This window comes from Mobula hypostoma, chromosome 8 (assembly GCF_963921235.1).
Source record: "Mobula hypostoma chromosome 8, sMobHyp1.1, whole genome shotgun sequence".
Taxonomy (NCBI): domain Eukaryota; kingdom Metazoa; phylum Chordata; class Chondrichthyes; order Myliobatiformes; family Myliobatidae; genus Mobula; species Mobula hypostoma.
Window position 1 is genome coordinate 49,066,743 of NC_086104.1, and position 13,416 is coordinate 49,080,158.

Consider the following 13,416-nt stretch of genomic DNA (forward strand, 5'->3'; position numbering starts at 1 on the left):
AGCATCCTGCCTTCCAATTTGCTGTTACATTTTCTTGGTTATAATTTCATCAACAGAGATTTGGATTGTAAGGATCTCAAAAACAATCAATGGATGGGGTCCAATTATGTCAATCAACTTCAAATGGATTTTTGAATGCCATGTGTTTGATACCCAATTCCAGACTCAAGGACTCATAATACCCAGGCTCTGGTAAGGGCAAGTAAGGAAAACAGCTTTCAACCTTTTAAGTTTCCACGAGGATCAGGAGGATTCCTCATCCAGACTCTATAAGAAGACTTTACTCTTTCACCTCTTAACTCAATTATAATTCTTTCCTAAAAATCATCTCCTGAATGTTAATTTACTGTTTCTGGTATACTGTTCTCTGCGTTCATAATCGTATCTTCCTGATTGTTAGTTCACTGGAGTCAAAAATGTTAAATGATGCTTATAAAGAAAAATGGCATTAAGATCCCGAACTACCAGTTAAAATTTGCACTTTAATGCACTGTGGATGGAAATGGGCCTGATTTTTGACTCTTTTTTCAAGGTTTTTAGATTGAAGCACAATTCTAATCAGGCAAGCACATATTGTTTTATACTAAAATCCCATTCTCGATAAAAGTTTTGCGATGTAACTTGGCTGAACTTCACTTTTAAATATAACTTCCCTAGTAACAAAGCTGAAAATACAAATCATCTGATCTCTCATAAGTGCAGTCTGTGCTTTTAAGGCTTGAGGCAAATTTTCCTTTATTAACGAAATAAATATGCATTTTCTTGTTATGTAAGGTCATGCGACTGACGAGGGATTTCAGCATATTGAAGACTGTGGGAAAAACTCTGCGTGATCCTTCTCCAGGCATGATTCTACTTACAGGCTGAATATTTGGCTTAATTAAGAACTGTGGCAGATTATGCCATGAATCTTCCTTCCTTTTTTTGCATTTATAATTCAGAATTAGTGTGCACGTAAATCTAGTTCTTGTGTTGCTGTAGTGTTTTGGTATATATTTGGTAAAATAATAAAAATAGGACTTTGTTTTTTACATTTTCCTTTAGGATGGTCGGCCTTTTCAGAAAAGATCAGTGGAATAAATGTTGACAAAATAATTATTAAAAGATAATTTTATGCATTCTTGATTTGATTATTTTGTTACCCATGGTTTCATATGTAAGGTAATTCATTAAATTAAACAACACAAAAGATGATTTGCACCAACAATATCCAAAATTTCAAGACAACTATGTCAGGACATTACAAAAAGTGTCATCTTTGTGATAGAAGGCATCCCCAGAAGCAAGCTATCTGCAATTCAATACATATACACTCAGTGGCCACTCTTTGAGGCACATCTGTACACCTGCTCACTACTGCAAATATCTAATCAGTCAATCATATGGTCAAAACTCAATGAATAACAGCATGCAGACATGGTCAAGAGGTTCAGTTGTTTTCAGACCAAACATCAGAATAGGGAAAAAATATGATCTAAGTGACTTTGACGGTAGAATGATTAAGGTGCCAGACAGAATGGTTTTAGTATCTCAGAAACTGCTGATCTGGGATTTTCACGTGCAGCAGTCTTAACAGTTTACAGAGAATGGTTCAAAAAGAGAAAAAAATCCAGTGAGTGGCAGCTCTGTGGGCTTTGTTAATGACAGAAGTCAGAGGAGAATGGAGAGACTGGTTCAAACTGACAGCAAGGTGACAGTAAATCAATTAAACATGTGTTACCTGCAGAGCAGGCTTTCTGAACACCCATAAAATCCTGAAGTAGATAGGCTACAGTAGCAGAATTATTGGTACTAGGAGGTACCTAATGAAGTGGCCACAGTGTGTTTTCAAAGTTACTAGATATACAGCAAAGTTGAACAATTCAAAAAAGTTGAATCATTGCTCAATAGAAGTTTTTTGACATGTCTGTAAATAATGTCAGTTTGACAACTATATAATGGAATACTGTGATAAAGTTTCCACACTCAAATGTTAATGTACTTTTGTTACTTAAGATAATGATGGATTTATTGTGAATTCCCAACTTCTTTATTTCAAAAGTAAAATATATTCACCAAAAGTTTTTTAGTTCAGATTTGCATAAACAATGTTTAGTGAATAATGAAAGTGATTTTAACCTTAGAATCAGTGGATAGACTTTTAAGTAAACCACCTGTGCAAGACATTGGTGAGAACGTACTCAAGAGTATTATGTGCAGTTCTAGTTGCCATGCTATAAGAAGGATGTGATTAAACTCGAGGATCCAGAAAAGATTCATAAAATACTTTGTCCAGAGTGAAGGCTTGAGTTATAAAAAGAGCGGAATTTGTTTTCCCTGAACTGGAGGAAGCTGAGGGTTAACTTTATAGAAGTCTATAAAATCATTAGGGGCATAGACAAGATAAATTGTCAGTCTTTCTCCCACAGGAGAGTCTAAAACTAGAGAGCATAGATTTAAGACAAGAGAAAAGGTTTAAAGAAAATGCAAGAGGCAAGTTTTTCCACACAGAGACTGGTGAACATATGGAACCAGCTGGCAGAGGAAGTGGAAGAGGTAAAGGTAGGTATAATTAGAAGGTTTTAAAGATATTTGGTTGCTACATGAATCTGAAACATTTGGAGATATGGGTCAAATTCAGGCAATGGGATTAGATCAAGTGGACACCTTGCTCAACATGGAAAAGTTGGGCTGAAGCAGCTTTTTCCTTGCTCCATAACTTTATAGCTCTGTCATAATATTGACACAACTATTATATTGCACTTTGAGGCTTATTTTATTATGCATCAACTCTATGTTAAGCTTAAATTGCATTCACAAATTTATACTATTTTTTGTCACTTAATTATTGCAAAGATAATTTATAAACGGATAAATTTCTGCAGTTTTGGGAAAAGTTTGATTGCATTCTGTGTCGTCACCTCCATGACTTTCTCCACTGAAAGTCCTTTAACCTGTGCAATGTACTGACAGGAAATTGATATGTTCTGGGGCTCATTTCTTATCTGGAAAACAATAATTTCAGTCATTTTCATTAGAGCAGAGTACAATTATAGACAGCACTAAAAGAAAGAAACAAACCAAAAACAGTTTACCCAGTGCTTGCTGGATAATAGATTTTTTAAAAGGAGAGTAATGTTGTCCGATTAAACCAATGACAATATATAGAACAGCGAAAGATACGCATTTGTAGAGCTACTTTCATGACTCAATAGACAATAAGTGCAGGAGTAGGCCATTCGGCCCCTCGAGCCAGCACCGCCATTCACTGTGATCATGGCTGATCATCCACAATCAGTATCCAGTTCCTGCCTTATCCGCATAACCTTTTATTCCGCTATCTTTAAGAGCTCTATCCATCTCTTTCTTGAAAGCATCCAGAGACTTGGCCTCCACTGCCTTCTGGGGCAGAGCATTCCATATATCCACCACTCTCTGGGTGAAAAAGTTTTTCCTCAACTCCATTCTAAATGGCCTAGTCCTTATTCTTAAACTGTGGCCTCTGGTTCTGGACTCACCCATCAGCGGGAACATGCTTCCTGCCTCCAGTGTGTCCAATCCCTTAATAATCTTATATGTTTCAATAAGATCCCTTCTCAGCCTTCTAAATTCCAGAGTATACAAGCCCAGTCGCTCCAATCTTTCAACATCCCGGGAATTAACCTTGTGAACCTATGCTGCACTCCCTCAATAGCAAGAATGTCCCTCCTGAAATTTGGACACCAAAACTGCACAGAGTACTCCAGGTGTGGTCTCACCAGGGCCCTGTACAACTGCAGAAGGACCTCTTTGCTCTTATACTCAATTCCCCTTGTTATGAAGGCCAGCATGCCATTAGCTTTCTCCACTGCCTGCTGTACTTGCATACTTGCTTTCAGTGACTGATATACAAGAACACCTAGATCTCGTTGTGCTTCCCCTTTTCCTAACTTGACTCCATTTAGATAATAATCTGCCTTCCTGTTCTTACCACCAAGGTGGATAACCTCACATTTATCCACATTAAAGTGCATCTGCTATGCATCTGCCCACTCAACCAGCCTGTCCAAGTTACCCTGCATTCTCATAACATCCTCCTCACATTTCACACTGCCACCCAGCTTTGTGTTATCGGCAATTTTGCTAATGTTACTTTTAATTCCCTCATCTAAATCATTAATATATATTGTAAACAGCTGCGGTCCCAGCACTGAACCCTGCAGTAACCCACTGGTCACCGCCTGCCATTCCGAAAGGGAATCGCTACTCTTTGTTTTCTGTCAGCCAGCCAATTTTCAATCCATGTCAGTACTCTGCCCCCAATACCATGTGCCCTAATTTTACCCACTAATCTCCTATGTGGGACTTTATCAAATGCTTTCTGAAAGTCCAGGTACGCTGCATCCACTGGGTCTCCCTTGTCCATTTTCATAGTTACATCCTCAAACAATTCCAGAAGATTAGTCGAGCACGATTTCCCCTTCGTAAACCCATGCTGACTCGGACCGATCCTGTTACTGCTATCCAGATGTGTCATAATTTCATCTTTTATAATTGACTCCAGCATCCTTCCCTTCACCAACATCAGGCTAACCAGTCTAAAATTCCCTATTTTCTCTCTTCCTCCCTTCTTGAAGAGAGGAACAACATTAGCCACCCTCCAATACACAGGAACTGATCCTGAATCTATAGAACATTGGAAAATGATGACCAATGCGTCCACGATTTCTAAAGCCACCTCCTTAAGTACCCCGGGATGCAGACCATCGGGTCCCAGGGACTTATCTGCCTTCAGACCCAACAGTCTATCCAACACCATTTCCTGCCTAATAGAAAATTCCCTTCAGTTCATCCATTACCCTAGGTCCTTTGGCCACTATTATATCTGGGAGATTGTTTGTGTCTTCCCTAGTGAAGACAGATCCAAAGTACCTGTTCAACTCGTCTGCCATTTCCTTGTTCCCCATAATAAATTCACCCGCTTCTGTCTTCAAGGGCCCAATTTTGGTCTTAACTATTTTTTTCCTTTTCACATACCTAAAGAAGCTTTTACTATCCTCCTTTATATTCTTGGCTAGTTTATCTTTGTACCTCATTTTTTCTCCGCATATTGCCTTTTTAGTTACCTTTAAAAGTTTCCCAATCCTCCGGCTTCCCACTTGTCTTTGCTATGTTATACTTCTTCTCTTTTATTTTTATACTGTCCATTACTTTCTTTGTCAGCCTCGGCCTCCCCTTACTCCCCTTAGGATCTTTCTTCCTCTTTGGAATGAACTGATCCTGCACCTTCCGCATTATTCCCAGAAACACTTGCCATTGCTGTTCCACTGTCATCCCTGCTAGGGTATTGTTCCATTGAGCTTTGGCCAGCTCCTCCCTCATAGCACCATAGTTCCCTTTGTTCAACTGTAATACTGACACTTCCGAGTTTCCCTTCTCCCCCTCAAATTGTAGATTAAAACTTATCATATTATGGTCACTACCTGCTAATGGCTCCTTTACCTCGAGGTCCCTGATCAAATCCGGTTCATTGCACAACACTAAATCTAGAATTGCGTTCTCTCTGGTAGGCTCCAGTACAAGCTGTTCTAAGAATCCATCTTGGAGGGACTCCACAAACTCCCTTTCTTGGGGTCCAGTACCAACCTGATTCCTCCAGTCTACCTGCATGTTGAAATCCCCCATAACAACTATAGCATTACCTTTGCGACATGCCAATTTTAACTCTTGATTCAACTTACACCCTACATCCAGACTACTGTTTGGGGGCCTGTAGATAACTCCCATTAGGGTCTTTCTACCCTTAGGATTTTTCAGTTCTATCCATACTGACTCTACGTCTCCCGATTCTATGTCCCCCCTCGCAAGGGACTGAATATCATTCCTCACCAACAGAGCCACCTCACCCCCTCTGCCCATCGGTCTGTCCTTTCGATAGGACGTATATCCTTGAATATTCATTTCCCAGTATACTCTCTCAGTATATCCCAAAATATTTCACAGCCAGTAAAAGGGCATATCCTCCACACTATACTTTTGTTGTTTACTAATACTTTCACAATCTTCTTTCACTATGAGTTGTCAATCTTTAACCTTTTCATTTCTTCTGATCTTCACCCTAGCACAGACGTTCCTTTGTGTTCTCTCCTCCCTCTCTTCCAATTCCCACCTCACTTTTCTCTCTGTAATAAAATTTACTTTTCCTCTAAGTTATTAACTCTTTCTTAGCCTTAGAAAATAGAACACAAAACTGCAGAGTACAATACAGGCTCATCAGCCCATGATATTGTGCCGACCCTTTATCAATCTAAACCTTCCCTCCCACATAGCCCTTTGTTGTTTTCATCCATGCACCAAAAAGTAGATTAAATGTTCTGAATGTCACGGCCTCTACCACCAACCCTGGGAGTACATTCCAAACAACTACTACTTTCTGTGTTAAAAAAAAACTACCTTTGACATCCTTCCTATACTTTCCTCAAATACCTTAAAGTTGTGCCTCCATATATTAGCCATTTCAGCCCTGGGAAAAAGACACTGGCTATCTACTTTGTACACCTCTCATCCTCCTTTTCTTTAAAGAAATGAGTCCTAGCTTGCTCAGCTTATCCTCATAAGACACGTTCTCCAAACCTGGCAGCATCCTGGTAAATCTCCTCCACACCATCTCTGAAGCTTCCACATCCTTCTGATAATAAGGTGACCAGCAATGATCATAATATTCTAAATATAATGTGACTAGAGTTTTATAGAGTTGCAACATTATCTCACAGCCCTTGATATCAGTTCCCAGCTAATGAAGATGAATGCACCATATGCTTTCTTAACCACCCTATCAATTTGCACTGCACTTTGAGGGATCTATGGACGTGAACTCCAAGATCCCTCTGTTCTACTAAACTGTTAAAAATTTTGCCATTAACTCTGTATTCTACCTTCAAGTTCGAACTTCCAAAGTGAATCACTTCACACTTTTCCAGATTGCACTTCATCTGCCACTTATCAACCCAGTTCTGTGCATGGTAAATTGGGTTTAACCAATCTTGTAGAGTTTTTCAAGGAACAAACCAGGAAAATGGAAGAAGACAAGGCACTGGACTTCAGCAAGGTCTTTGCTAATGTAAGGGGTCTTTCTTTTGTTACATTTAAAATGGCAACTTTGTTATGTTAATCTGGGGAATGCGGCTTTGTTGTGCTTTAACGCTGAAGACAGTTTGTTTCTAACAGTTTGTTTTACTTTAAAATGAGATAACAGAGTTCTATTAGCCAATGGGTGGTTATGTATCGTTTTGTTTTCGGATACCATGCTGTATGATATGACTGTGGACTGAGTTTTGGCGGGGAGTCGGAGGAGAGACGAGGAAGACTGCGGACGTGTGGAGAGGCTCCGGTCGATCACTCAGGGTGGTCCCGAGCCGTGAGTCGACGGAATTCGGGTGGTCGTCTGAAGTCGAATTGAGCTCCAACGGTAGCGCGCGAAGAACTTGGACTTTGGACTTTGATAAGTGTTGGCGCCTTTTTTTTCATTACTTTCCTCTCTGTATCAAATGTATATTAATGTCATAGAATTAGTAATATCTATAAAGTGTATTTGTTAAAATTTACTGGGTGTGCTGGCTGATGATTGATGTTTGTGATTGATTCGGGCGGCCACCAACCCTGTGGGGAGTGTTGAGGCGGGTGCTGGGCTGGATTTCCCCTAGACATATACGAGCCAATATAACTGAACGTTTCACTAAGGTACTGAATGTAAGGTTAGTCAAGAAGATTCAGTACTTGACATTAAGATGGGGTCGTAAATTAGGAATAGACATTGGCTTCACAGGAGAAACCAGAGAGTGGTAGTAGATAGATGCCTCTCTCTGACTGTAGACCTGTGACTAGTGGGTACTGGGTCTGTTGTTATTTGTCATTTACATCAATGATCTGAATGATAATGTGGTTAACTGGATCAGCAAATTTGCAGCTGAACAAGATTAAAGGTGTAGTAGACAAAAAGGAAGACTATCAAAGCTTGCAAAGGGATCTGGACCAGCTGGAAAAAAAGGCTAAAAAATGGCAGATGGGATTTAATTCAGACAAGTGTGAGGTGTTGCACTTTGGGAGGACCAAACAGGGTAGGTCTCACACAGTGAACGACAGGGCAATGAGGAGTGTGGTAGAACAGAGGGATCTGGGGGAACAGATTCATAACTCCTTCGAAGTAGCTTCACAAGTAAATAGGGTTGTAAAGAGAATTTTTGGCACAATGGCCTTCATAAATCAATGTATTGAGTACAGGAGTTGGGATGTAATGCTGAAGTTGTATAAGACATTGGTGATGCCCAATTTGGAGTATTGTGTGTAGTTTTGGTCACCTACTTACAGGAAAGATATCAATAAGATTGAAAGAATGCAGATGTTGCCAGGACCTGACGACCTGAGTCATAGGGAAAGGTTGAATAGGTTAGGATTTTATTCCCCTGAGCGTAGGAGAATGAGTGAAGATTTGATAGAAGTATACAAAATTATGAAGGATATAGATAGGGTAAATGCAAGCAGTCTTTTTCCACTGAGATTGGGCAAGACAGAACTAGAGACCATGAGCTAAAGAGTGAAAAATGAAATGTTTAAGGAGAACCCAAGGGGGATTTTCTTCACTCAGAGGGTCGTGAGAGTGTCGAATGAGCTGCCAGTGGAAGTAGTGGGTGTAGTTTGATTTCAACATTTAATAGAAATTTAGGTGGAGGGCTACGCTTTGGGTGCAGGTCAATGGTACTAGGCAGATTAATAGTTTGACACGGACTAAATGCCAAAGGGCCCGTTTCTGTGCTCAACTATTCTACGACTCTATAACTCTGCTTCCTATCGATATCCTTTTCTAACCTACAGCAACCTTCTACACTACCCACAACACCACCAACCTTCATGTCATCTGCAAAACTACTAATCCACCCTTCCATTTCCTTATCCAAGGCATTTAAGAAAAATTACAAAGAGTACAGGCCCCAGAACATATCCCCGTGGAACACCACTGGTCACTGACCTCCAGGCAAAATATACTCCATCTACTATATTCTCTGCCTTCTGTGGGCAAGGTGATTCTGAATCCACACATCCAAGTTTCCCTGGATCCCATGCTTCTTGACTTAGTGAAGGAGTCTACCATGGGAAATCTCGTCAAATGTCATCCACTGCTCTGCCTTTATCAATATATTTTGTCACTTCCTCAAATAATTCAAAGTTCAAAGTAAATTTATTAGCAAAGTTATTAGCGAAGTATATTTCACCACATACAACCCTGAGAATCATTTTCCTGTGGGTATACTCAGCAAATCTACAGAATAGAAACCATAACAGGATCAATGAAAGATCAACTGGAGGCAGAAGATAACAAACTGGGTCAATAAGCCTTTGACAAGTTGCTGAACATGAGGTTGCTTAGCAAGACAACAGCCCCTGGAATTACAGGGAAATTACTAGCATGGATGGAGCATTGGCTGATCGGCAGAAAACAGAGAGTGAAAATAAAGGGATCCTATTCTGACTGGCTGCCGGTTACCAGTGGTGTACCACAGGGGTTGGTGTTGGGACTGATGCTTTTAACGATGTATTCAATGATTTGGACTATTGGATTAATGGATTTGTGGCCAAATTTGCCGATGATACAAATACAGGTGGAGAAGTAAGTAGTGTTGAGGAAACAGAGAGCCTGCGGAGAGATTTAGATAGTTTGGGGGAATGGGCAAAGAAGTGGCAAATGAAATACAATGTTGGAAAGTGTATGGTCATGCACTTTGGTGGAAGAAATAAACAGGCAGACCATTATTTAGTTGTGGAGAGAATTCAAAATGCAGAGATGCAAAGGGACTTGGGAGTCCTTGTGCAGGATACCCTAAAAGTTAACCTCCAGGTTGAGTCAGTGGTGAAGAAGGTGAATGTAATGTTGGCAGTCATTTCTAGAGGTATAGAATATAAGAGCAGGGATGTAAAGTTGAGGCTCTATGAGGCACTTGAGAGACTACACTTGGAGTACTGTGTGCAGTTTTGGGCTCCTAATTTTAGAAAGGATTTACTGACATTGGAGAGGGTTCAGAGAAGATTCACAAGAATGATTCCAAATGAAGAGGTTACCATATGAGGAATGTCTGGCAGCTCTTGAGCTGTATTCCCTGGAGTTCAGGAGAATGAGGGGGGATTCTCAAAGGATCATTCCGAATGTTAAAAGGCTTGAACAGATTAGATATGGTAAAGTTATTTCCCATGGTAGGGGATTCTAGGACAAGAGGGCATGACTTCAGGATTGAAGGACGTCCATTTAGAACAGAGATGCAGAGAAATCACTTTCGTCAGAGGGTTGGAAATCTGTGGAATTTGTTGCCACAAGCAGCTATGGAGGCCAAGTCATTGGGTGCATTTAAGGCAGAGATAGATAGGTTCTTGATTAGCCAGGGCATCAAAGGGTATGTGGAAAAGGCAGGGGGGTGGGGATGACTGGAAGAATTGGATCAGCCATGATTGAATGGCAGAGCATACTTGATGGGCTGAATGGACTATTTCTGCTCCTATATCTTATGGTCTTATGGAGAACATCAGATAGCAAGATAAAGAGTCTTTAAAGTGAGATTATTGGTTGTAGAAACATCTCAATGGATAGGCAACTGAATATAGTTATCCCCTTTTGTTCAAGAGCCTGACAGTCGTGGGGTATTAACTATTTTTGAACCTGGTGGTAAGAGTCCTGAGGCTCTTGAACCTTCTACCTGATGGCAGCAGTGAGCACAGAGTCTAGCCTGGATGGTGGGGATCTCTGATGATGGATGCTGCTTTCCTACGATAGTGTTTCATCCAGATGTATTCAATGGTTAAGAGGACTTTAACTGTGATGTACTTTTACATTCAAAGGCATTGGTGTTTCCATACTAGGCTGTGATACAGCCAGTCAATACACTCTCTACTACACACTTAGAAACTTGTCAAAATTTTAGATATCGTACCGAATCTCTGCAGACTCCTAAGGAAGTAAAGATACTGCTCTACTTTCTTCACAATTGCACATACATGCTGGATCCAGGACAGATCCTCTGAAATAGTAACACCCAGGAATTTAAAGTTGCTAACTCTCTCCACCTCTGATCCTCCGATGAGGAATGGCTCATGGACCTCCGGTTTCTCTCTCCCGAAGTCTATAATTAGTTCCTTAGTCTTGTTGACATTGAGTGAGAGGCTGTTGCTATAACAACAGAGCCAAATTTTCAATCTCCCTTCTGTATGCTGCTTCATCTTTGATTCAGCCCACAACCACAAACTTGAACATGGCATTAAAACTGTACTTAGCCACACAGCCATAAGGGTAAAGCACGTAGAGCAGGGAGCTGAGAACACAGCTCTGTGGCACACCTGTGCTGATGGAGATTGTGGGGGAGATGATATTGCCAATCTGAACTGATTGGAGTCTACAACAGGAATTCTGCAGATGCTGGAAATTCAAGCAACACACATCAAAGTTGCTGGTGAACGCAGCAGGCCAGGCAGCATCTATAGGAAGAGGCGCAGTCGACGTTTCAGGCCGAGACCCTTCATCAGGACTAACTGAAGGAAGAGTGAGTAAGGGATTTGAAAGCTGGAGGGGGAGGGGGAGATGCAAAATGATAGGAGAAGACAGGAGGGGGAGGGATGGAGCCGAGAGCTGGACAGGTGATAGGCAGAAGAGGATACGAGAGGATCATGGGACAGGAGGTCCGGGAAGAAAGACGGGGCAGGGGTGACCCAGAGGATGGGCAAGAGGTATATTCAGAGGGACAGAGGGAGAAAAAGGAGAGTGAGAGAAAGAATGTGTGCATAAAAATGAGTAACAGCTGGGGTACGAGGGGGAGGTGGGGCCTAGCGGAAGTTAGAGAAGTCAATGTTCATGGCATCAGGTTGGAGGCTACCCAGACGGAATATAAGGTGTTGTTCCTCCAACCTGAGTGTGGCTTCATCTTTACAGTAGAGGAGGCCATGGATTCTACACTCTACTAGATCTTCAGAAGCCTGGTAGTCACTCCACCAGTGGATTCATTCTTACTCAGTCTTTTAAAATTTTAACAGAGCTTCATTTGTCTGCCACATTTAATTCGGAACTTGGGCTACAGTTTGCTGATGATTCATGCACACTTCAAATTTCACAATGAGACCTCTTTTGACTTTGATTGCAGACCACCATCCATTCTTCACCTTCATCCCAAGGAATGCCTTCATCTCTAGGCATGTTGCAGCCTTCAGGACACAATACCAAATGTAATGATTTCAAATAAACAGGTTTTCCTATTGTGTCAGATGTAATGTTAATCTCTCATCCTAACTCAGTTTTCCACTCTCCACAGATGTGGAAGAATGAATGGATATTTCCTGCTTTTCTGACTGTACAGATTTTCATCAACAGCACTGTTCTGCCTCTCAGTTTCAGAATGTTCTTTTGATTTTTATTCTCTCTCTGTTTGCCCTCATTCATTTCACCAAAAGCACCGAGTCACCTGGATCTCCTACTGGGGATTTTGCCTCTATTCTCTTCACCCTACCCCTCTCTGCTATTTCGTTTCTGTACTTCTGGTGAAAGGTGGTTGAGCTGAAATGTTTCTTCTCTCTCTTCAAGTGCATTCTGACTTGCGATGCTTCCAGAATTTTCTGCTTTTATTTCAGATTTTTGGTGCATGTAGTATTTGATATCCTATTTCCATCATATTTTCATTCCCCACACTCCCCATTCATCTCAGAAAATATAAACACACATAGTCCTACATGATTTAGCCTCCATGACTTCAGATTTTTATGTCTTTAATAATCCAGGTCTTTTGGCTCTCACCCTAGGCTTGAACCTTGAACTCTTCCTTCAGTTAGTCCTGACGAAGGGTCTCGGCCTGAAACGTCGACTGCGCCTCTTCCTATAGATGCTGCCTGGCCTGCTGCGTTCACCAGCAACTTTGATGTGTGTTGATTGGAGTCTATGAGTGAGGAAATCCATGATCCAATTGTCCAAGGAGGTATTGAGGCCAATGTCCTCACAAAGCCATACTAACTATCCCTAATCAGATTATGCTTCTCCAAATACTCATAAATCATGTCTGTAAGAATCTTCTCCAACAGCTTGTCCACCACTGACATAAGACTCACTGCTATATAATTCCCAGGATTATCCCGACTCCCTTTCTTGAACAAAGGAATAACATTTGCCACCCTCAAATCCTCTGTCATTATTCATGTGGTCAGTGAGGATGCAAAGGTCATCACCAAAGGCACAGCAATCATTTCCATTGTCCCCTGTAGCAACGTGGGGACTATTCTACTGTATCCTAATGTTTTTCAAAGTTTCCAGCACGTCCTCTTTCTTGACTTCGACATGTTCAAGCATATCAGCCTGTTCTATGCCGACTTCACATTGGTCAAAATCCATACTGAGCAAAGTATTCATTAACCCTCCCCTGCCTTCTTTGACTCCAG

The 13,416-nt window shown here is 41.1% G+C and overlaps 1 protein-coding gene across 4 annotated transcripts in view; it reads right to left on the reverse strand.

Moving 5' to 3' along the window:
* Positions 1–1,113: 1,113 nt before the first annotated feature.
* The window catches only part of LOC134350523 (putative deoxyribonuclease TATDN3), a 96,353-nt gene continuing 84,050 nt past the window's right edge, over positions 1,114–13,416 (reverse strand). For 2 of the 4 annotated variants that reach the window (XM_063055810.1, XM_063055808.1), the window contains exon 10: positions 1,114–2,984. In XM_063055810.1, coding sequence (XP_062911880.1) covers positions 2,841–2,984 — 144 coding nt within the window. In that variant the 3' untranslated portion in view covers positions 1,114–2,840. The remainder of the gene's footprint in view (positions 2,985–13,416) is intronic. The other 2 variants (XM_063055812.1, XM_063055811.1) reach the window with 2 other exon arrangements.